Source organism: Chrysoperla carnea, chromosome 4 (assembly GCF_905475395.1).
Source record: "Chrysoperla carnea chromosome 4, inChrCarn1.1, whole genome shotgun sequence".
Lineage (NCBI taxonomy): Eukaryota > Metazoa > Arthropoda > Insecta > Neuroptera > Chrysopidae > Chrysoperla > Chrysoperla carnea.
In genome coordinates, this window is record NC_058340.1 from 51172753 (window position 1) to 51198673 (window position 25921).

At 28.9% G+C, this 25921-nt stretch overlaps 1 protein-coding gene across 1 annotated transcript in view; it reads left to right on the plus strand.

The window, feature by feature from the left end:
* The first annotated feature begins 579 nt into the window (after positions 1–579).
* Positions 580–25921, plus strand: part of LOC123299099 (NADPH oxidase 5-like) — a 161791-nt gene continuing 136449 nt past the window's right edge. The window contains exon 1 of the mRNA XM_044881327.1: positions 580–1081. Coding sequence (XP_044737262.1) covers positions 653–1081 — 429 coding nt within the window. The 5' untranslated portion in view covers positions 580–652. The remainder of the gene's footprint in view (positions 1082–25921) is intronic.

Genomic DNA, 25921 nt, shown 5'->3' on the forward strand with positions numbered 1-25921 from the left:
GAAATATCGAAGCTAAATAATTAATTTTCTATTTTCGATATTTTGAAAATTACTCCAGATATCGAAAAATTTGATTCTTACTTTACGTCTTATATTGTCAATTATACCATAATTCACCTTCAAAATTGAAACTATATATTTTGTTTACTTTGTGTCCCTACTTTCTTGCTCATACATTCTTAATTAGCCGGACACCACGGGTTTTGCTTTCCATAACTTATTAGGGCTTTAACTTTAATTTAAATAGTTTTTTTTTAATTTCCACCGACTAGTTTTGGAGAAATCTATGAAAACATATCCATCTACCGTTTTCCCATTAGACCAATGTTAGATATGCCTACTTTTGAAGTAATTTGCTTACTTAAATAATCGGGCAATGCCCCCTAAAATTTTCAGAATTATTTAAATCTAGTCCAACTTCATATAAAAACAAATCGTGCTTTTATCCAAAACTGCTCTGGCGCTCGTTCATCCATAATAAATAATTTATTTATTTATATAAGTTTAAATTTATACTAATTTCAGATTACCTTCAAATAAAAATACAAATGCAAATGCAAAATAAATGTTTATAATAAACAAAAAAATAAAGTTAATAACTTGTTAAAATAAAACACCGTTTAATTTATTGTGTATTGAATGACTTTGAACAATGTCCCAAGAGGCGCGTCATCAACAAGACCCAGGAGGTGCTATGAATCATCAGGATTTACCTCCTAATAACGAACAAAAACTAAATAATGGTGTTCATCCACATTTAACAAAACAAGTAGAAACTGTTGATGAAGAACCGTATGTTTCTTTGGATACGGGCGATTTTCATCGATACGATTTGAATAATTGTGAAACACCGACTACATCGAAACATGATCAAATTATGGATAATAATGTTAGTACGACAGAAGTTGTACCGGTAACAACAGTGGTTGCTAAACCACCACCTATTTCTAGCATGGAAGAGGAAAGCATACGTGATCGTATGCATACTGCGTTATTGAAACATTGTTCGGAAATATTGCATCAAGAAGAGTCAACTGGAAAATTTTCTCGAGAAGTGTTTCGACGTGCTTTTCAAAATAGGGTAAGTACCTACATTTTTATGTTAATTTTAAGATATTTTATATTCTAAGTTGGTAGTATTTCGACCAGTTTGTAAATTTTCAGGCAGACAATATAATTTTTACAGTCTTCTAACAATCAAAACATTCTTTTATTTGGAGTCGATTGGTGAAAATTCGATCTTTATAGCAAGAATAGAACAGAAAATCGATATTTTTGGGTGATTTTTTGGGCGCTTTCTTAAGCAACAACTCTTTCTTTTGCGAGAGTTGTTGAGTAAGCTTTACACTACAAATAAAAATTTCATACAAAAATCAGATATTTTGATACAGTTTTTGAGGGATAAAAATCGTAAAACTGGAGAGATGTCAAATCATATTTTTTGTTAACTTTGACCAAAATTATATGATAAAATTTTGTCCGAAGTGATTCGGTCTATATTACTTATTTGTGAAAATCAGTTTAAACAATATCCTACCAGGTAACCCACCTGCGCTTTTGCGTTCAGGTTTTAAACGAGATCATGAAAAAATTTCCCATGCGAAAATTAATCATGTCAATGACGGATTTTGCCGGTACTATAAGGTTTATCCTAACAAATATTATTTATTATACATTTATTAAATAATATTTGATAGAGTTTACATCGTCTAACGTGCCTAGAAGATTTCAATTTAATAGTAAATTTTTCGAATAAATAGAGCTAACATCAGAAATAATTTTTTTCTTTTATGTAAATTTTGAAGTCAACGAGTTTATGTGTTATACCTAATAATAATTCAGAATTTTCTTCTTATTAAGAAAATTCACTAAGATTATGAAGTACAAACGTGATTGAATGATTTATAAAAATGCCAATTTTTTTATGTAATATAAGCAGAATGTTTTTCTTTCTGACAGAATTTTTCCCGAATTGATTCAGTTTATTATTTTGATTTATAATTTTATCAATATAATAAAAGTTGATACTAAGCATTCCTCAATATTTTAAACATTTTAAATCAAGTTGGTTAAATCAAATCCTTTTTGGGCTCAATCATAGACAAAAAAAAATCGTTTCTGCGATCTAAACAGCTTAAATTCGTGTCTGCTCTGGCCTGGGCTAAGTGATTTAAAAGTTGACCTTATAAATAATTAATTAGTAGTATATAATATACGTACAGTTTTATGTATATAAAATAATTATACTACTATTCATAACCCAAATATTTTTAAAGGTTTTAATTGCGAGCCATTTATTACACCATAATAAACGAATTAACTGTTGTATTTTACACGGCAAATTATAATTATTTCAATTTTATATTATTTATATTAAAGAGAAAATTTGAGTTAATTCTTTATTATATTACAAAAGCTAAAAGATAAAAGTATATATACCAGTAACAAAATACTTTCAATTTAAATCAATAAAAATAAAATATTAAACGTTTAAAAGTTAAGACTACCTTAATTGATATTGACATGAAGATGATTTCTTATAAAGAACACACTATCATGATTTTGCAAAAGACACAGGAGCTTATCGGAAGAGAGTACCTGAATCAATGTTGATAAAAAATTCTGTTTTTTATACGAGAATATTTAAAAACATATAGAGAATATTTTGAATATCGGAGTTGGAATAATGTAATGGAACAATCATAGCTAAGTCAGCGGATATTAAAGTGAAAAGTTCTGTGAAGTCTATTTTATCGTTACACTATTTTACGTAAACAAATAGCGAATTTACGTGCGTCAAATTTACTTATTGCACTTAAATTACCACTAATTGCGTGCAAAAATGTGCTTATGTAAGTCAAAATCGGGTAGACAGAACTATTCTCGCTTACATAATAAAATTGTGTATACAACTTGAGCGGATTGTCTATTATTGTATGTCTTTTTCAATATTGACTTAAAATGGTCATTTGAACACTCTACTCTGTGTGAATTTCAGCTGTTATACTTTAACGTGAGAGAGTTCGGGTACTGCGCCCCTGATTACCTGCTACCTACCGAAGGAACCGTTAGTCAAGGTTTGTAGCCCCCAAAGATTGGTCCCTACACCAGTAAGAATACGCAAAAAAAATTTCAGCTTTTATACTTTAACGTATGTCTGGCAAGCGCTGGCTATTACTCTATAAACTTTAGTATTATTCAAGAGTTAAAACACGAGTAGCTTTTGGTTCTCGTACTAAAATTTTTATATGTAAGTGAGTGAATATCTCAAATAAAATATTCAATTAAATATGATGAATTAAAATAAAATACAGGTTGTCATTTATTATTAACTACTAAGAATTTAATAGATGAAACATAATGAATAAATGATAAATGAGAGTACATTCAATATAAAATGATGAATTGATCTGATCTTACTACATTACTTATCGATTTACTAACTCTACTCTGCTCTCTTATTATATTTCTGCAAATTTATTTATATCTGATATTATTTATTAGTTGTTTTGAAGAAAAAAAAAGTAGCTTAAAATCAAATCAAACTTGATAAGAGACAAGACAACAAGAATAAATTATTTTATAGCCAATTTAAATATTAAACAATGTTGAAAAATTGATCAAGATAATTGGTCGGGGGCCAGGTGTAATATTTGACAGTGATTTCCAAACGGCTGAAATTTGAGGGTCTGTTGTTAAAGTCGAGCCTTACAACCTTTTTAACCCCCGAACTAAAAAAAGGGTGTTATAAGTTTGACCGCTACGTGTGTGCATCTGTCTGTGTGTCTGCCTGTGGCATCGTAACGCCTAAACGGATGAACCGATTTTTTTTTGTTTCGCTTGAAAGGTAATAAAGGCGAGTGTTAAGTTTCATATATAAATTCTCCAGAGTTCAGTATGATAATATTACCAAATTAATTAAAAAGAATGTATATGGTAAATCATTTTTTTGTTCAAATGTACGCTTGAGACTTCGTTCTTTGTATTAAAATACTTTTTTTGAAAGCTCAAGTTAGTTGATTTTTTATAAACTCTCCATTTCCGGAGTTATTGAACAAAGAGACTCATAAGACCCTACAAATTTTTGTATAACTTGAAATAATTACATCTCGCGAAAAAAAAAAATTTAAGTATAATTTTTCGAATAAAAAAAAAATTGTAGAGTGAAGTATTAGTGATTAGGGTAATAAGCAACTTAAAATTGCCAGTCGTTTTGAATAGACTATTCTAAAAACTACGCTTGGTCCTAGACCTGTTATACATATATAATAAATTAAATGAACATTTCATAAAATTTCACGAATCAATGAAGACAGTTATTAGAGGCTCCGCTATTGGCATTGGAGAAAATGCTTTTATCTTAGCCTGAAAGCTCATAATAAAGTTAAATTCTTTGTCTGTATTTTGGATGATTGATAAATGCACTTTTCTTAAAAAAAAGAAAAAGCTCGCAAGTGTTTAATTTATGTTGATTTCCATAAATCTATCCTAAATACAGACAAAGAAAATTATAAAAATTTCACTTCATTATGAGCTTATAGATTAAGATAAAACAATTTCTCCAATTTTTTTAAAATATTTATACCGAAAATTTTTCTTTATTCGTGAATTGTTCATAAAATTTTAAATTTAGCTTCCTAATTACTAAAAAAACATTAGAGTTAGTTAAATTTGAGGTGAGGTTTGATTACTCACTGTATGCCTTAAGAAAATAATATTTTTCGTTTTATATTATGTATATATGAGATATATCAAGGTATTCTAAGTTTAGTCCTAAGTTTGTAACACTTAAAAATATTAATGCTACGAACAAAATTTTGGTATAGAAGTTCATAAAATCACCTAAGTAGACCATTTCCGGTTATCCGTCTGCCAACACGATAGCTCAAAAACGATAAGATATTTCAAGCTGAAATTTTTATAGCATTTTCAGGACGTAAAAAGTGAAGTTGAAAATGAGTAACATAGGTCAATTGGATCTTGGGACCGTAGGACCCATCTTGTAAACCGTTAGAGATAGAACAAAAGTTTTAAAGGTTCAAAATGTTGAAACATTTTTTTCCTAAACATCACTGCTTATCCGTGACGGCGCAAGTTAGATAAGAACATTAGTATGCTTTATATGGAAATATCAGTTATGTGTGTGACTATCTAAGAGTGACTATCTTTATTTACTTACATGAAGTAAAAAACAAACTATTGCGTAATCAACACTGTCTATACATGGTATTTCAATAATTAACTCAATTGTCTGTTGTTTGTTTGTTCGTAAATCTTAATTTCTCCAATTTCACGAGAATTTACGGATAATAAATGACAAATGACATAAACAAATAGTAAACGGCCATTCATACCGACTAAGGTAATAAAATCCAAGTCCTATTTACCATATCCGAACCAGATACCTATGTTTTTATTTTATAGTGGTTTTGTGGTTTAAAATCGATTCTGTGCTAATGAATACTTATAAATGTAAATTGAATGATTCCATAATATCCAAAACTCGTCTGCATCTAAACAGCTAAGCGATTTAAATATAGTATTCATCAAAATGTCTATCAACTTTTCAAAATTTATTGAAGCAATAAAAAAATACCAGAGATATTATCATGAATGTCATAAAAGATTTAATCATACTTACTACACGATTATCAGAAAAAAGTAAATAAATTTAAATATTTAAATTAGAATACCAATCAATAGGTAACAAAAAAATAGACAAACCTTGCTGTATATGATCTTTAGAGGCCACATAATAATGGAGTTTTACATTCATAAAATTTATAATGTTGGCTACTTACTTTCCAGTTGATCTGGGCAAGACCGTCAAAGAATTTATATATGGGAGGCGTTGGGTAATCATGTTAGATCTGAAATCGATTTCAGGGTCTTACTTGTAGCAAAATTCACGATATTGAGGATTATTATTCTTACTAAAGTCTTGTTAATTCCACGCATTCAGTATTTCGAAGCGTCAAGTAATCCGACACCTTCCGTCTGCGCTTTTTTCATCTCTTCCTACGTCAGTGAGAGTTTATTCACTCAAAAATGTCTAATTTTATTAATCAAGAATTTATTTATACAATCTCAGTTAATCCGGACATTCTAGTAATCCAGTCAGACTAGTGAGTTTTATATCTACACCCGATAACGGCTCACGTGACTGATATGTAAGATCGGACTTTTACAATTTGATGAGCCTAGATGTCGGTCCGTCATGTCGGATAATTAAGTTAGGAAGTTTCAGCGTTGATAGGTAATGAGGTCTACAATGTTGTGATCAGAACAGGATTGAGCATCAAGCCAAGTAGAAGAATACCTGCAAAGGAATCTAGCTGCCTAGTTAACCTTTAAAAGTGAGTGTTTTTTTTAACTTCCCAGCCGAAAGGAAATTTACTCTTTATCATACTGGGAAGTTATTCATGTGAATCTGAAGGGTCGCACTAGAGAAGCCGTGGGGTGGTTTTTTTTTGCTAAAATGATGGTGAGAAGTGAAGACTACAGCAAAGTAATTATAAAGCCTGTGGAAAATTTATTAATTTCAGCTCTGTCTGTGATTAACAATGACCCTGTAACAGACCCTGCTGACGATATTTAAACGTACAAAATATTAAATTGGATATGATCCTCAAAATCGGTTCAGTTTGGAGTAAGCTCTTAAGAAAAGATAATTTAATGAAGAGTTATCTTAGATATGTTTCAAGTGCGAGTTTAGGGTTCTGTACTCCAAAAATTTGTCTGGGGCTTTTCAAGTTTTGTGCCTAAATTTAAGTACTTTTACTTATTAGATATTTTTCCAGTAATGATTTATCTATAGAAAATCGTACAGAAAAATGGATAGACATATGCCCAAAGGATTAAATTCCTCGTGAATCTAAGATATCGAAATATAAAATATTATATTTTGATTTTTCAGGGTAAAATCAATAACTCTTTCTATCATAGAGTTGAAAATCAAATATTTGATTTTGATTCTAATCCGGATTAAATAAATGATTCTATTCATAATTAATTTTGTGTTAATGATTTAACATTCACAGACATTAGGTTACCATTTTTTTTTTCAATAAACTTTCTATTATATTTACTAACCATTGCCAATAATTTTCAATTATTTTTCAAACAATATAGATCAAATCAAATAACTATTTTAATTGTAATTGATTTTTATAATGGTATAAAAATTTAACATTTGTTGATGGAGAAGACTTTATAAGGTGAGGAATTTATATCTTGTTTAAAAAAAATGTTATAAGAAATCAAACCACTTGGGTCAAGTGTGTGAACTTTAAACTTCGAAACGCTTCAATAAGCGGATCAAGTGTTATTCGTTAGTAGTATCAAAATGATAAAATCTCAAATCTATATTAATAAAAACCTGAAATTAAAAAAAGAACGAGAGATGTCGTGCGACACCCGGTAGGAACTATATTCCTTTCGTACCTTGGTACATAATAAATGTAGCGCTTAATTCTTTTTTTATTTCAAGATATTTTTCTTAAAAGTAAAGTAAAGATTTAGTAGTCACCCCAATATGTGAGTACATTACGTTTGGTTTGATTAGGATATTTATTATGACATAACATAAAAATTGCATTGTACTTACTTTAATTATCTCTATTTTCTTTAACTTCTGATAACTTTCACTACTCAATTTTTTTAAATGATAAAATATAAAATTTTGGTAAAAAATACAAATTGGCAGTTATAAGAGATTTTTGCATTTTCTCAAGATTCATGGAAACTTCGAAAAATTTTAGTGTCCTAGGTAATCTAGATGTTGGTTTTTGGTGTCGGATGCAGTTTATTTGGTTTTAACTGCCCAACCAGTAAACAAATATCATGCGATAAGGAACATAGTTCCAAAATCTAGAGTTAAAAAAGAGCAACATGGAATATCTCAATCTATAAAGCTAATTAGATAGTAAAGCCATCATCGAAAAAGATGGTGGGTAAATAGTTGTAGGCGTTATAATGAATCCTTATGTTATAACCATCATGTATTGAGTTTTTGGGAATAGAAAGTCAAATGTAACACAAAACAGGCGAACTAGCAAAATTCGGAAAAAGTGAGTCCCCCTGTTAGAGTGAAAAGTCTTACTATTTTCATCGATCGAAAGCTAAAGAAAACCACATATTTACATCAAACCGGAAATTACCTCAGCAAAAAAAGTAGAAAAGCCTGTACAGTAAAGACGATATGATGCAATAACGAGGGGAAGGAAATGATCACTTGCTATGCTATTGGTTAGAGTTTCACCAAAAAGCCCGAAATATTTCTTTCTTTTTATTGAGCTCACTTCCGGCTGGACCGTCAAGATAGACATGCTTCATTTGTGTGTGAAATTTTAGCGTTGAAGGTATTTTGATTGGGAGTAATTTGATGATACACGTTAAGAAATGCCCGGCGTTTACTACAATGCTGGTATGATATATATAGAGACAGATATTATAGTATCTATGTTGGCATAAGTAATATTACAGTATTCAATAGGGCTATCCACCAGAAGTATTGGGGCTAATGTCAGCTAATATGGGCTTGACACCCATACTGCATTGATTCTTCTTCCATAACTTTTTCTAATGTTACTGTTTCTTCAATATAGTACATAGTATGGCGTTCACACCGATACTGGCATAGTGATACCCACAAAAAGTTTAGTATTTTTGGAATCAGGATAAAGATTTGTTCAAAATTGGAATTTTTGAGTGAATAAACTTTACCAAGTAAAAATTATGAAGCAATTAAAGATTAAACGTACTATCATTCATAATAAATAAAAATACAGTACCGGTGTACTGTATTTATTGATTATGGATTATAGACGTTCACAAAAGCTAGATAATTATCAGCTCTTTCTCACATTTACTTTCTGATTAATTAAATTACAAAATCAGATCTTTATCCGTACATGTATTTTATAAAATTGTTCTGATAGTCGTATAATCCTAATTTGGGCGTAAATATGAACCCCTGTGTGTAATTGCTGGATAAATCAAGAAGTTGAAAGCAATTTTAAACCTTGATGAGACATTCTACATTAGGATAAAAAATAATTTTCCATATTCATATCTCGATATGACTTCTTCTTAAAATAGGTATAATAAAATCGTATTTACATTGTAAAAAAAAAATCGGTTAAGCGCGGGCAAAACTCACATGGAGAGGGTTCTGGCATGAACTGCTGCATTTATTTTCAGTAAACAGGCTAAGTCTGATGAATTGAAGATTTGTGACTGCGATTTTTAGGAATATATTGCGTTTACCCAACAATTTAAAAGCTTACAAATTTCGTTAATGCTTTCTTGAAGGCTTGAATAAGACCTATGTTATTCTTATCGATAATGAAAGAGACAGAATAACCAAGTTTATAAATTTTCGTTAATATTTTTCAAAATATGCATTTTAAAATTATAATAAAATATATATTTGTATGCCAATAAGCAGGTTTTTGGCCCTATAATAATGAAAAGAAATTTCAAGTTGGCCCCGCGTTTTACATTATTCAAGTCATTTTTTGTTCCTAAAGGACCTATTCATAATTGAAAATTTTTCTAATTCTAAAAAAAAAATTCTCCTTTTTTAGAGGTACTTACCTATGATCTTATTTTTTCTTTGAGCGAAAAGGCGTAGCACTGTCCAGTTAAAATAAAGTTTTGAAGTACACATTGGCTCAAATTATACATAAAGATAAAATTGCTCGATTCCAGTCGATAATTATGGCCATAAAGGAGGTTGCTTTGACTAATTTTCAATTGTTTACTTGTAAATGGTATAGTAAATGTCAAATTAAAATTACTGAAAAATAACAATGAGTTCCAATTGTTAACCCTATTAGAAATTGTGAATTGTGAATTTTAAATGTATATTTAAATTTGTCCGAAAATAATTTAGAATTTTCAATGTAAGCCATATATACAATCCATAGATTTATATGTCCATTCATACAATTATATTTACAAAGTAGTGTGCCATTTCTATGGCAAATGCCTAAAATAAAACCCATGCACAGAGCGAATAGTAAAAAATAAAGTTATATCAAACGAATTCATACAGTTTTATCAAGACGTTGTTTTTATGACCTGTATGCAAACCAGACTTTATTCGAGAGGAGACCTTTGGTTTTTATGTTTTTTGGAGTGTAGATTACCAATTTTGAGCCCTCTAGTTGAATTTTTGTACTTCTTCTCTTCAGTTATGTCCCTGCTTTGACCATTTAATGCCATATTTTGATCATATTCGACTTTTTGAATAAATAAATGATATTTTATTTATAATGATCCGAACATTCATACCTAAAATGGAATCTTGGAGTTTTTCGAGGCGCAGTTCATCTCTCTTATTGCCAACCACCCTTTATCTTCTAAATTAGAATTCAAGTTAAACTGCTCCCTGAAACGGATACATATAAATCAGAAATTGCATTAGTACGAAAACATTAAGTTGTTTTGGACAAAGAGATTCGGAAAAAGTTAAGGGTTCCGTTTTTCGATCGGAAGACGGAATCCTAAAAATACAATTAACCTGAATAATATAATAGAATAATTTGATAGAGCCCCTATACATACAGCGCATAATGCAGCCTGCAATGTAAGTACATACACAAAGTACTCAGTGCTAACTGGTTTTTTAAAAGATAATTTTTAATTTATAGTTATAATTTATGTAAGTTATGTCTCATAATAGATAGATATATTGAAAACTTGATTTTGTTCACATATTTAAAAATTCATTGCATATTTATATGATTTTTATTTTAAAATTCCATGATAATAATAATAATAATATGTAATACCTAAACCATGTATTTTTGTGAAACTTTGAATTGAAAATTTTTTAATATAAAATCAAAATGAACAAACATTCGGTAGGTATTTTAAATTGATATTTTACATTCACAACGCAGTCACCACAGACAACACAGAATCAGTCACAGTCGGTGTAATGTTTTAAGTTAAAGGTACAAATAAGGTATTATAAGAAAATGTGTTAATTTCATAACGTTATTAATAAATATTTGAAATTAAAAACATATTACATGAGTAGTTTATAGTGTTTTTTTATTTATTACGTTTATATTATTTTATAATTATTTTTAATTGATTGATTTCTCACAAAACATATTACTTATTTTACTCTTGAACCTTGATTCTAGTCTAGTCGATGATGGAGAATTATTCAATTTTTTATAATAATAATTCTAGAAATTTTCATTTTAATCTGTTAATGCAAGCTTACATCAGCCATTATAACTTAAGGTTACCTTAGACCATAAGTTTCGTTCAAATGTCTTTTAGAAAAATGCTGGCTCATTTATAGCCATTATCCCTTGAAGCATTTAGAACTGTTGGAGAACAAACAAATTGTTTTATCGTCAGCGGATTCCATATCGGAGTGGAACCGTAAAAACTCAAGTGGGTCAATCTTCTTAAAACAAGAGCTATAGTCAATGGCAGAGATGATGAGTTTTCGTTTCCTCCTCGTTTTAGCAGCCTTCTTTGCAGCTTCTATAAAAGTCGTAATGCATTGAAAGGCACAAACGTACACCGTGTTTACCTCCTAACCAGTCCAGCAATGATGTAATGTAATATATTATTTATTTGCGTTTTCATCATTTATTTCGTGGGTTTTTTGGTGCGCAACCATCAAAAACATCTCGCATCCACTTAAACGCACACACAAAATTTCATCCAAATTTGGAGGAGTTAAATTACAATCGCATGCGATGACGATGACGCGAATTTCATGATTTTTGTTCACCCAAAAAGTGCTCAACGTGGCAAAAGAAGTTTTCACTTAAATAAAAAACATTATTGCATTTTATTTATTACTTTTAAATTATTGCTGAAATTAAAGTAATTGAGAAACCAAAAATGGTTTGACTGAATCAAGTTGGGTTATATTCAAAATTTGAAGTAACTCCAAATAAAAACAAAACACCCTGAGCATCGTGGTTGAAAATTTTAGGACATCTAAAGTCGATTAAATGAGGTTATTTTCAATAATCAACGAAAAGTATTTGCTCAGTGAGAAATAAACTTCGTTATCAATAAGGTAATACAACGATATGTTTGTTTCACTACTTTCTGAATAGTATACAAAAGAAAAATTTTGATTAAAATAGTTTTTTCTCATGCACCTTCTCGCCTAGACTATTCTCTTCCTAAGAGAGTTATTTCTTTATTTATTAATTTGTATTTTGCTATCAGAGCTTGGCAAAAATTGCGTAACATTAATTAAAAATATTCAACAACTTATGTCTTTCATATCGATGCATATCTATCGAAAAAATAACACAGCTCCATAAAAATAATTCGATTTTTATGCTCTTGTAGAAACTTGCGCGTCCTTAGATATTGAAGTTCATAGGTTGCGAAAAAATTTTTGTGAATATCTCGTTTCTTTTGCCTTCATTCGTATCAAAATAAATATAAAAGTTGTATAGGATAAAATTTTCTACAAATTTTGTCTAAAATTCTTTCTGTACGTTGAACTGTTTTTGAAATAGAGGTCGCAGAAGATGGAGCACTCAGCTTAACGTACTTCAGTGCTGGATCAATATTTATAAATATTAAGCATTAAATAATTATTTAAGTAATATTTAATGAATAATTAAGGAAAAACTGAATATACAGAGTTAATTGTGAATTTCAGTCTATTATTCGATTTTTATCTAAATTATTCATTAAATACTACTTAAATAGTTATTGATTTATAAATATTGACCCAGCACTGAAGTACGTTAAGCTGAGCGCTTCATCTTTTGCGACCTCTATTGCAAAAATGACTCAACGTACAAAAAGAATTTCAGACAAAATTTGTAGAAAATTTTATCCTCTACAACTTCTACAATAAATGATAATACGATTGAAGGAAAAAGGAAACGAGATATTCACAAAGAACTGATTTTCGTGACCTATGACCTTCAATATCTAAAAATGCGCACGTGTGACCATATTTGACCTTTGAGACAACATTTGTACTTTCAAAATAAAGGTTTGTACAAAAATTCAGCTTATTTCGTTAAATTCCGAGATGAAACCCTAAGATGATTGGAATATAATTAATTGAATTGCTTAACAATATTTTTTGACAAAAATGGTAAGAACGCATATAAGTTTTATAAAAAAAACTATTTTTATTTTTTACTTTTTCATAATAATTTGAAAGTTACTTACAGTTTTAAAAAACTTCTCAAACGAGAAACGAAAACTTGCAGTCTTTGTATAAGATAATTAGAGAAGAACTGAAAGCTTGTAGTACTGGGGAAGTTGGAGGGAAAAAAGAAAGTTAAGAGGCGTAGAAACTTTATTTGAAATCAATCCTTAAATCAGTTAACACCACCATAAACATCAAGGACTACATGCTGTCATTAATTTCAAATATTATGTGATTGGTTTTTTATTTGTTTTAATTGATAATTTATTATTATTATTTTTATTGAATAAACTTTTTAATCAATGACATCGCTAATGCACTGCAGGACAGAAATACCTACGTTTAACCATCGTCTAGCGGCTAACATTATACGCATGGTGATAAATTCATCACCCTTACTTTTATTAGACATGTCTTCATGTTAGTTTTCTGTCTAGAAAAGCTTGTTTTTAACTATTTTTTAAGTTAATTAATGTTTCTATAGTTAATTTTAGGTTTTTTTAGTTTTATACGTCATTGGGATTATTGTTTTGTCGGTAATATCGTTTATACTAGAAAACATGGATAGAAAATTATTTGTTAAGTAAATGTATTCTTCTAAATGGTGTAAGTTTAAAACAAAACCAGACAAATAATAATTTACTTTGGTCATATTTGTCAAAATAATTGAAAATAGTGGTACATATCATCTGTTTGAAAATTTATACTATTACTAGCTTCACTGGACTTAAAAGTAAAAACCATCGCTTTATAGCCTTCCCTCTCTTGATTCACTTGTCCCCCTTCCATAACACTCGAGGGATTGTTTTACACAGCTAAAATATATGCACAGTTTACAATTTTTTAAAGTGTATGTCATAATTCCTTGAGTATATCAGTTGGCCATAAATTGTATTACATTGACTATTTTTAATTTATGGTTCAAAATGATGATCATAGGTGGAGTAGTAAAATGTCAGAATAAGTTTAAGCTTTGAATTTTTTGTTGTTTTTTTAATATATCTTTACAAATTATAGCTCATGTATTATTCTTATGTATGAGCTATATTTTTGTACAGTTTCATTCAAATCCATTTGGTAGTTTTCGCGTGATAGCTTAACAAAGAAACAAACGTCCTTACTTTCACATTTATAATATATAGGGATAGATAATGATTACTTTCTAGAAGTTATACATGAAGAAGTAATGTTTCTTATAGGTTCTGATTATCATTTGACCTAATTATTCTATGATCTTACAACCATGTTAAATTTTGCAAACTTAAATAAAACACTCAGATATTTACTCCAGTATAAATTCCTCTTTCCCAAAATAATCACAAACGAGACTATCCTTAAAATTTTGAAATTCCCCAATACGGATCTCTAATGTTCTCAAAAGAAAAACTTTGTGCATAATTAAGGCCAAGCTTAGAAACTTAGATATTAGCTCGAGCCTGGTTTCCGATCTTCCCATATTTCTGACCTTCACCAAGACTTAATCGTTGGACTGGATATGTTACTGGAAACTGGAATTGTTAGCCTTGCCCAAGACATGGACTGGTAAATCAACTGAATAGAGAACTGAATAGAGACTGGTAGAAATTTGAGAATTTCTAGAATATCCTGAAGTATTAGACAGTATATTCATATTATCAAAACTAACTCAAATTTTCTTTATTTGTACATTTTTTCCCGAGAGAGTTAGGAATAATTTTGAGTACCTAAATATAATCTTTGTCTTAATACAGTAAAATAAAAATTTTGATTTGAATTCTACGAAATCAGAAAGTCAGCCTATTTGTCGGACAAAGGCTTGTTTTCATATTTTTAGTTCATTTTTTAATTTTTTTATTTTTAAATTAATTAATTATTTTGCTATTTATTTTGAAATTAAGTACCTATAATATAATGTCCAATCAAATGATGATTTGACTACATTCCATATATGCTTACAACTTAAAAGGTATAAATAATTAATGATAAAAGAGTTAATTGATCTTTATTTTTTATTATAACAAATAAAATTCTACAAGTATTGATTACTAACACTGATTTCTTGTATATAAAAGCTAAGTAGATTTACTTTCAATTTACAATAATGTTATCAGTTTTACCAACTGTAATTGTTGGCCATTAATGCCTTACATACGTGTTTCTATCAACCACTAATTGAGTTTCTTGGTATATTTTATCTTTTCAGACTTATTTCACAGGATATACTTATTATAACAACTTTATGCATATGGTTTCTACTTTTAAACCATATGTTTGTACAGAATGCTTCATGGTTTATAGTATACTTATAACATTAAAATAATATCTATTTACTCTTAAAAACGAAACAAATTTAACAGGAAACTTAAAATCAAAGTGCTTGGAAATTAACAATTCACTGAGTTAGTTAGTTGTTAATAACCTGTATAAACAGTTATGTCATATAGATTATAGATTATATTTTAAAAAACAAAAATAAAAATATAAAATTAATTTTTAAACAAATATATATTTGCCATAATTTAAAGATATTATTAATATCTTTGCCATTAACCGGGTTGGGTTTTATCCTCCTCAACTATGCTTCTCCAGACGATCGGGTCTTTGGATTATCTGCATCATGTAACTCGCATTACCTTCAGGTCACCCAGAATCTGGTCAAACCATCTAAAGAAAGGTCTTCCCCTTCTTCTAGTGGTTTATACTATGTCATGGAGTACTTTCTGTGTAATGGAGTAATTTTCTCTATACATACCCCAACCGAATGCGTTTTGTGACTAGATGAACTTCACAATATCTTCATTCTGCAAAATTTCCAAGATTTATCTGTTGGTTCGGATATGCTAATCCCCGCGTTAACTCAAACATTGCTATATTTTCTTCTTATTATTTTCCCTTCAAACATCTTGAGTTTTATTTGGTCATTTTATGTAAGTATTCTCACGTAAATCGTCGTTTTAGAAAGTAAGCTCGATTTCAGGCAATTTCTAGCAAAAAATCGGTTTATTATATATTTTATATTGTGTTTCGTTTTCTCTAATGCGTTTTAAGATCACCCTTAGAAGTTTTCAATTTGGAATAAATTTTTGTTTCTCCAAACAAAATAATGCCGGTGTTTCTAAATGCATTCCTTTACTTGAAATTGTCGTTTAAAGTTTCTAAAATCCTTTTTCAAATATTTGATTACTAGAAAACAATAATACATACGAATCAGAAGTTTTGTTAAATAAGTTAACCTAAAGAAGCTCAATAATGTCATTATAAATACTTCATAATTTTTTTTAGTTAATAATGAAATATTTTTCGAAAATTTGGGCTATTTCTAAAGAATCGATTCTTTGTTGACGTTATTCGCTTAGGATGTCGGATCACATTAGCATAATTAAAATTCTTTAAAATTCTTAAGTTATTAACGAAATATTTTTGGAACTTTGAGTCATTTTTAGAGAACCGATCTTTTATTGACCTTTTTTGCTTAGAAGTTCAAAAACCGTACAAAGAAGTTTCGAAGATTCAAAAAACTCCGAACCACATATGTTTTATTTTTCAAAAATATTGACTTGGGTGGACGTTATATCGTTTTCATAATTAGATCTTCGTGTAAATTTGACTTAAAAATTATTAATAAAAATCACTGATAAAATCACAGATAGTCCAAATATGTCGAATTGGCCATATTACACATGAAAATGTAAAACTAGACACCATGAAAAAATTTGAAAAAATTTAAATTGATAAAAAACGAAGAAGTTATAAGCAATCAAAGATTGCATTCATCTCGTTCTAGCAAAAGTTTTATTTGTAATCTCTATGGCGATACCCAGATATGAGTCACTAGTGGGTATCCTTCTCTTTGTTTAATTAGGAATTTTAAACAAAGATTAAGTAAGATTTAATGAAAAACCAACTTCACTTTTCTATTCGTGAAGTTCCGACCCGACTCCGAGCCCCGATCTCCTATTATATAGTAAGCGTGTTCTGTTACAACGATGAATTATATATACTCTACAAAATGTACTACTAATGGTAAAAAATTTTGAAATGCTTGTATGATTTAGGTTTGTTTTGCGATCTCCGTATATGAAGGATTCTTCTTTAACACGATAATGTAATTCCTCAGGGATATGATATTAATCAGGTTATAAAACCCGCTAGAATAAAACACATAAATTAATATCTGCTGATATACTCTGTAAAGAATATATTTTCTTAAAATTATGCAGTTATACTCTCGACTTGTAAGTGCAGTTATAATAATATTATAGAATCACAATTAAGAATTAGAAGAAAGAAAAAAAAAATAGAGTGATTTATATAAAATCGATAAATCAGATTCTATAGAGTAATTTATACATAATTTGTTAAATAAAAAAAATTTGTGAAAAAAAAAATTGTTGATATATTATGTGAAGGTATGCAATTTATTCACGATTATATTATCTGATTATTATCTAATTAAATATAATATTTTTATGTGATTAGTATTTTTAATTAATAATTTATTATTTTAGTAAATTTTTTTATAATAACTTTATTTTTCTAAATCGAATAATATTAAGACTGTTTACATATTTTAATAGTAGTTTTCAATTTGTATAACATGTATATGAAATATACCAAGGTATACTTAGTTTAGTCCCAAGTTTGTAACGCTTAAAAATATTGATGCTATGAACAAAATTTTGGTACAGGTGTTTATAAAATCACCTAATTAGTTCATTTTCGGTTGTCTGTACGTCTGCCTGTCAACACGATAACTCAAAAGAAAAAAAGACATCAAGCTGAAATTTTTACAGCGTACTCAGGACATAAAAAGTGAGGTCGAGTTCGTAAATGAGCAACATAAGTCAATTGGGTCTTGGGTCCGTAGAACCCATCTTGTAAACCGTTGGAGATAGAACAAAAGTTTAAATGTAAAAAATATTTCTTATAAAAAATAATCAACTTTTGTGAGAGCGCATATGGGGTATATCAGTTATGTATGTGTGACATGTATGTATGTGTAATGTGATGCATGGTATTTCAACAATTAACTGAGTCAATTGTTTGTTTTCACTTGTTAATATTTAAAATTTGTATGCTTGTAACATATGTATCTCATAGAAAAGACAAGTGAAATTTACAAAATTTAAAAAACCTCAGACAAATTTTTCAGCTGCGGAACACTTAACTCGCATTTGAAACATATCTAAGAATACTCTCCGTTAAATTACCTTTCAAAATAAACAAAAAAAAAATTAAATTCGGTTCACCCGTTTAGGCGTTACGATGCCACTGACAGATACACATAGCGGTCAAACTTATATCACCCCTTTTTGTCCGGGGGTTAAAATAGGCGGGTCGATGTTGTTAGTTTTTATTAATATTTACACACATTGAGAGGAAAAAAGTCCAAAAATGGCAACAGGACAACATTCTGGCCGAAATGAAAAACGTCATTTTCTGTTAAAATTTTAAGTTTTTCTCCTGTTTATTTTGCCTAGCGCACCGTTTTTCTTAGAACAATGAAGTCGTCATTTAATAAATGTCACCATCGTCTTCAGCGCATTTTTTTCTATAAAAATAGTTAAAATAAAATTTCTTCTTCAATTTTCTGACGGAAAAAAGTAAACTCGTCTCGTCTAAAAGCCTAATACAGCAATTAAGGAGAATAAATGCACGAATGTGTATTTAGTCTTCATGTCTAAATATTAAAGGACACGTATACACATATCAAATTCCAAAAGACTAGAATTTAATTCAATACCCCAATATCTAACGATTTAATTCAATACTATTTTTTGTATCGTTGAATATTTTTAAATAATTTAATATAATTAACAATTGCTTGTTGATGTTTATTTAAAATACTTATTTTTAAATTCGGCCAACGGGATATTATTGGCCTATTAAAGTTTTCATGCGTTTCGGGCCGGGTGAAACCATCTTTTCTCAGAGACTATTTTTTTCAATTCTCTTTAATTAAGATTACTAGACAAGATATTTGTCAATATTTAGTTTACGCCTGTATGTAACATATTACATCAAAAATAATCGAATAGACCATGATGTAAATATCGTATGCGTAATTATAAGTAAACAACAACAATAAGTAATATTATATGGGCTATTGAAAGTTACTCGAATCTACTTGTACGTACCTACTAACCAAAAGGATAATATTATCCTTTAGATGGATTAAATTTTCGGTTAACATTGGGTTATTGAAAGTTATTCGAATCTATATTTTTACCTACCTACTCACCAAAAGGATAATATTCTACAAATGAAATTTGTACAATATTATCCTTTAGATGGAACAAACTTTCGGTTAACACTCGAAAGTGTATGCATTAAAAATTTACTTTTAAATAAATTTTAACTAATATTTTTTTGACAGTGAGTAAAATACGTTATAACACAAAACATTGTCATTTTCCTAGCGATTATTTTCACAATTCAAGGTTATTTAATTAAACAGGTTAATACTGTAAAGTAAAATGAGAAGGGGTGACATACCTTCTTTACCCGCCCTAAAAACGTCATATGTATCGGATAATAAAACTTTTACAGACTCACTAATCAATCTCTATTAATCTATATGAAAAATGTTTTTAAAGTCAAGTATAATTTTAATAATACAGTTTGTCTAATCAAATAACGAAATAATTAATGGTAATTACAAATTATTAGGTTACTATACAAATTATGAATATAAATGGAAATAGTGGATTATATTCTAGGGGAAAGTGTCGTACCTTGAATCACAATTTCCATTTATATAGCACCATTATTTATTCTTAAAAATTATCTATGTTTTATTTTTATCAAATTAAATTATCGATTAAAACTTATTGTATTTATACTTTATTAATACATAGTCCATGGTATACGATTATAATGTAAAACTTCTCAACCCGTTTTTGCTTAAACTGTACGGTTTGCGAAAATATTTTTCGAACAAAAAAAATGTTACTTTGTTAATCAAAAACAACTTCTAATTTAAAGTATGTATTCATCTATCGATTACCAGTTATGGAGTAGAATGAGCTTAAAAAAACCAAGGTCAAGTTTAATGTTTTCGTAAGATGTGCGCCTACACACCCAATATTTTTCGCTTGAAGCATTTTTATCGATAAAAATTATTTCTTGAGTTTCAAGCATAGTTCACATACATATGGGTATGTTTTCATGAAATAAACTATAATGGCCAAACTGCGTTAATGTTTCCAACAATAAATAGTGCTTTACGTAGAAAATGATTTAAAAACTAAAACATAATAGTTAATTTGTAAATGAAATAATAGTAAGACCAAAATTTTAACTATTTGCACAATCAAAATTTGTTTTCTATTTTTCTTGTTTTTTATCTTACCAAATCCAAAATCATTCTTTTTTCTGGTAAGTAAACTTTGTCTTCATATTGTTGCTGTCTTATACGTAGTAATATCCTTCAACAAACTAAATTATGATCTAAGATACAACATATTACCCTGTTATAATTAAATAAATTGCAATAAACAAACATGCATATAACATATATTGATTGATTGAAGTCATACATGAACTAAAGTAATATACATTACCCATTACTTTATTACTTACTATACAGAATGTTCGATTCACATCTAGGCATATAAATATCACTAGTATGACAGAATACATGCGTTAAGCAGTGCATCTATGTGAGAGGTATTATATACATGTTTTGAAGCATCGATATGCGTTGAGATGGTAGCAAGACGCTTGGAGAGTGGGAGCTTCGTAGTTGAATAGATGAACTGCAACAGATAAGCCACCATACGAGTCACTTTTGCAATTTAATATAACACCTATAATACCTCCTCTCACTTAGATGCATTGCTTAACGCTTCTACTCTGTCATGCTCGTGATATTTATATGCCTAGATGTAAATCGAACATTCTGTATATACCTAATAATAGAATTAAATAAGTATGGCTCATTACATTATTGTAGAAAATAAATTGTTGGGTGGATGTAGAGGTATGTGCTATATTAATATAGTGTGTCTAATAGGGTTTCTGGTTTCTCGATCTTTTTTATTTCTCGAAGTACGAGAATTATCGATTAGGATGTCTCAAGTTTCTCGAGTATTTCGAGAAATTTTGAATTTATAATTAAACACGACGTTATTTTTAATATTTCTATTTTTATTTTTGATAACAATAAAAACTTGGTTAACAAAACAAACATTTTGCGACCAACTTCAACTAAACATGTCTCATTTATAAACTGATTAAAAGCAAAAGAAATTTAGAAGATTCGATTAGTTATATAAGATTTAGAAGACTTTGCAGTGAGATTTTTAAGAGATCTAGATTCTTCACCAGCCATTTTTATTTATTTCGTAGAGGCCAGTTCGAAACATAACTATTATTATTATCTCGATTTTAAATCATTTATGAACAACAATTTGTAAACAGCCCGATACTTTTTCAACGACATTTATTTCCTTGACGAAAATCTGTTTTGCCGATCAGAAATCATTATCAGTATGCGTGAAAATACATATTTTCTCACAAGGTTGATGAAGTTTTACCTTAGTTATACAGTCAGAATTGGTTTTAAGGGCATTGGAGGGACCACCAATTTGATTATTATAATCGATAGTCGGCATAAGCGATAGTCGTTATAAGCGATATGTATCTACATTTTTATATCAAAGTAAAAGTATGTGCATAAGAACACATGGTGCTTGTTATTATTGGCTAATTGCAATGCCAATTGTTCACAATAGCTGATATATGAATGAATAAGATCTGAAATCAAGTTAATAAGGTTTAAAATAGTGTTTATAAGGTTCAAAGTAGTAGTACTGTTTCGTTAAACCGTTATGACCGTTTTTATAGGTTTAGCCGAGATAGATATTTGAAAGATAGGCGATGAATATTAATATATAAGGCACAAGCTGAATATTTTTTAGTTTTTGGAGAGATCTTCTTTTTGGTGGAATCGCAAATCAGTATATTGAACATATTGATTTGATATATTATTAAGAGTGATATGATTATTTCACTCTTTTAAATATCGTCTGTTTGTTTTATCAAGTGCCAAAATCTGAGGCATACATTGGATATTTTATGTAAGAAAAAACTTAATAGTTAATAACTAATCTATAAGGATTTTTAAAGGTTTGCTATCTGAAGCGGGGGGTTTTTTACAGATTTATATATTTCACTTGTGGCTGATTTAAAACAATCAACATTGGAAAGTTTTTGTTAAATACATGAGTCAAATATTTTATCATATGATAGAAACTTGTTGTTTTCTTATCGAAAACGAAATCAATCAATTGATTGGTTGAGTTACATATTCCAAAATAAATTAAGACTAAACTGATAGCCGTTTTTTTTTAAAGGTTTTTACTTGCTATACACTAATTGTTTATTCGGGGGTTTTGAAGTCGCTGAACAGGAATCCGATGTCAAAAAAATTCCTCGGCGTATCTGGGGACCTGGGGACATCCTGATTTCAAAAGAGGAAATTTTTGAAAAAAATATTAATGAAGTTGTAATAGCCATGAAACGTAAAGATATTGAAAAACAAAAATTACGTAAACTGTTCAAACGTAATTATACAAAAAAAAAGTTTTGAAAAAATTCATTTCCTAGCCATTACTTACTATGTTACGTATCTACGTACAAAAAACGTACAAAAAATGCATTTTTTTAATGCATAAACGAGGGACAATATCTCCCGATAATCTGCAATGTTAACAAAACTTATATCTTCCAGAAATACCTTATGCAAAAAATGGCATCTCGATTCATCTTATTTGAGAACTTTTCGCGGTAAAATTTCCTCGTCTGTATATTTCATACTATAAGATATATGTTCCAAATTTGATTACCCTTCATTAAAAAGTATTAGTCTGAACTTTAAAGGTAATATCCACCATAGCTTATTATTTTTACATTTATGTGTGGATGTATGTATACATATTTTTTAAATATTATATCAATTATATTCAAATAATACTTTAATTATTATATAAAATCATACATATAAGCGAAACAAAAAGTGGGTCAAAATGTGGCAAGCAAGCAATAACCAAAGGAGAGGTATGCTATATGTATGATCCAATGTTTAATATTAAACATTGTACAATATTGGACCCGCCTGTTAGACCTTGGATGGTGGTGTTTGGTGTTAGAACTGTCACCCAGTTAATATTCATATTCATATATGATTATACATACTTATGATTCAGGTACATTTGTTTTTATTATTTATATGTATATTACCGAGCACTTGAATTAATAAAAACTTGAACCAATTGAAAATGATTTATTGCTGTAAGAACTTTATCTTTTTCAGTATATTATTTATTATAAACCAAATTTCTTAAAAATAACCAAATCATTAGTAGTTCAAGGTTAATTGGTCATTGATTTTTCAAGGATGAATTTTAGAAGCTAAATAATGTTGTTTGCAAGTATTATAGTAATATTTAAAAAAATAAGGCCACGTTCTACTATAGATAGATTATATGATACCTCACGTGTGGACTAAAAAGTACAAAATAATTTTTATCATATTAAATTCAATTTTTAGTACCTGGATGACCGACCGCTTTGCTCAGACACAAGATTCAAAAAGAAGAAAGCTCAGAATCAAAAAGATACAAATTTTATCATTATATAAGAACCGTTTAAAATGTCTCCATGCAAATGTCAATTTGAATGTCCCGGTAATGTACTTAATTTCGTTAACTACGATATACACCAATAGATGTCAGGAAGAGTCATAGTTTGCAATGTTAAAAATGAAACCTAGCTAGATCGACTTTTCGCAACAAAAAACCCCTGCATACTCATTTCCATGAAAATGGTTGGAGCCATTTCCGATATATATATATATATATATATCAATGAAGTCTCTAAAAGCTTTATTAAATAAATAATAAATAAATTAAAATATAAATATCGTTATATATTCAGTTTTCTAGCTTTTCTTCAATCTGTTGCTCTTGTCAATTTTTGTAGATGCTGGTACCGCATTATTGTATTGCTATTGACTCTTAATCAACTTGGGAAATTTTTCATCATTTAGTCAAGTTCCGAAATGGGTGGAAAGTGAATTGAAAAATTCCATTAGGTATATAGATGATAGCGCAGAAAAGTGTACGATTTTAAAAACATTGTAAAAAAAATCTCAGCAGTTTTCCAAATAAGGTTGTTATTCGGAACAGCCCCGATTGAAAATCGACCGATTTTTTTAGTTACAATGACCTGGAAAAATTTATAGATTCAAATAAAATTTTTATGACTTTTTGCCTTGAACTACCTATGTATTTACACAAGTCATCTAAGATTCGGTCATTTATATATATTTTATTGTTTAGAAGCGTTTAAATTTTTTTGAACTATAATTTGAGTGTAAAAATAGCCCCCTATAGCAAATCATTAAAATAATATTATTAGGTATTATTTTATATTTTACTTATAATAATAAATAAAATATTGTCTGAGTATTATTTAATGGTAGGACGGATTTTCTTAGAAATAACATAAAAATGCCAATTTTTAATAAAAAATTTATTGAATTGTGAAATTGGAGCAATACCGTTTAAAATGATACAAGTTTATATAATATATATAAAAATTTTTAATCGATAAATAAATAATTTAAGGTCATTTCATATAATTACCATATGAATTTTTTTTTTAATAAAATTTATTTGCACGATATTTATGTGTTTTATTTGCGTTTAATAAAATATTAATATTGTACCTACCTCAGAGTAAACCAGCTGTTTAGCAAGGTTTAAAGAGCACCATTTAATGTCGGTTTTTAATAGCGATCTTTAGTTATTCCGATCAGTTTGTATTCAATGCCTGTATGCTTACACAGACATATTTTAAATATATAACAATGGACAACAATAGTTTCGTTTCATCAAAATCCAAATATACCATTGTTTATATCCTAATGTACCTTCACTTATTGTACTTTAAGGTGCTTACTCTTCTCCGAGTGTCCACTAACAACATCAATTTTGCTTTTTTTACTGACTCAGATGAAAAATCTATTTTTCCACTTAAAATGCTTATCTATGCAAGCTAACTCTTTACATTTGAATAATAATTGGGGGATTAACCTCCATTTTTCATACATTCATCAGTAACAGATTTTTAATATTTATTTATTTTTAAAGTTCATCCGAATATACAATTAAATTTATGATGAGGGTGGTGTCAGTTACTTCGTTATTATATAGACAGCCGCTACATGGATTCGAACCTTTAACCTCTCAGTCAGTAGTCAAACGGTTAAAGGCCAAGGCGCCTTTACTCTCCTGGCCTCTGAGCCGGTTCTCCCTTTGCATTGTACGTTATGTTTAAAAGTGAAATATGACATAACAAATTATCAATCACTAAACAGTGATGTAGGAATACAACAACCAAATTGTGACTAAATAAAAAAAGCAAAATCGTTTACTATTTGCATTAAAAATTTTATTTGAAAACAAAAACACATGGACAACCATCATTTCGATTGCCCACCTTCTAATAATTGAATTTTCTCTGCAAATGGTTGCTGTTTTCATTTTTTTTGGGGTCGTTTTTGTATGCCACTAGGCTTACACGGCCATACAATTTGCACCAATACACTGACACAAACTGTCTTTTGATGCAAATCTGCACAAGTAAATCTTGCTTGAGATTTGCACAAGCAAAAATTTGGCTGTTCAAGTAAATAAAGTACAGTAATTGAGGTTGTTTTGATGTTATCATTTTGATTTACTAATTGAGAATTTTCTGATAATTTATAGATACTTGAGA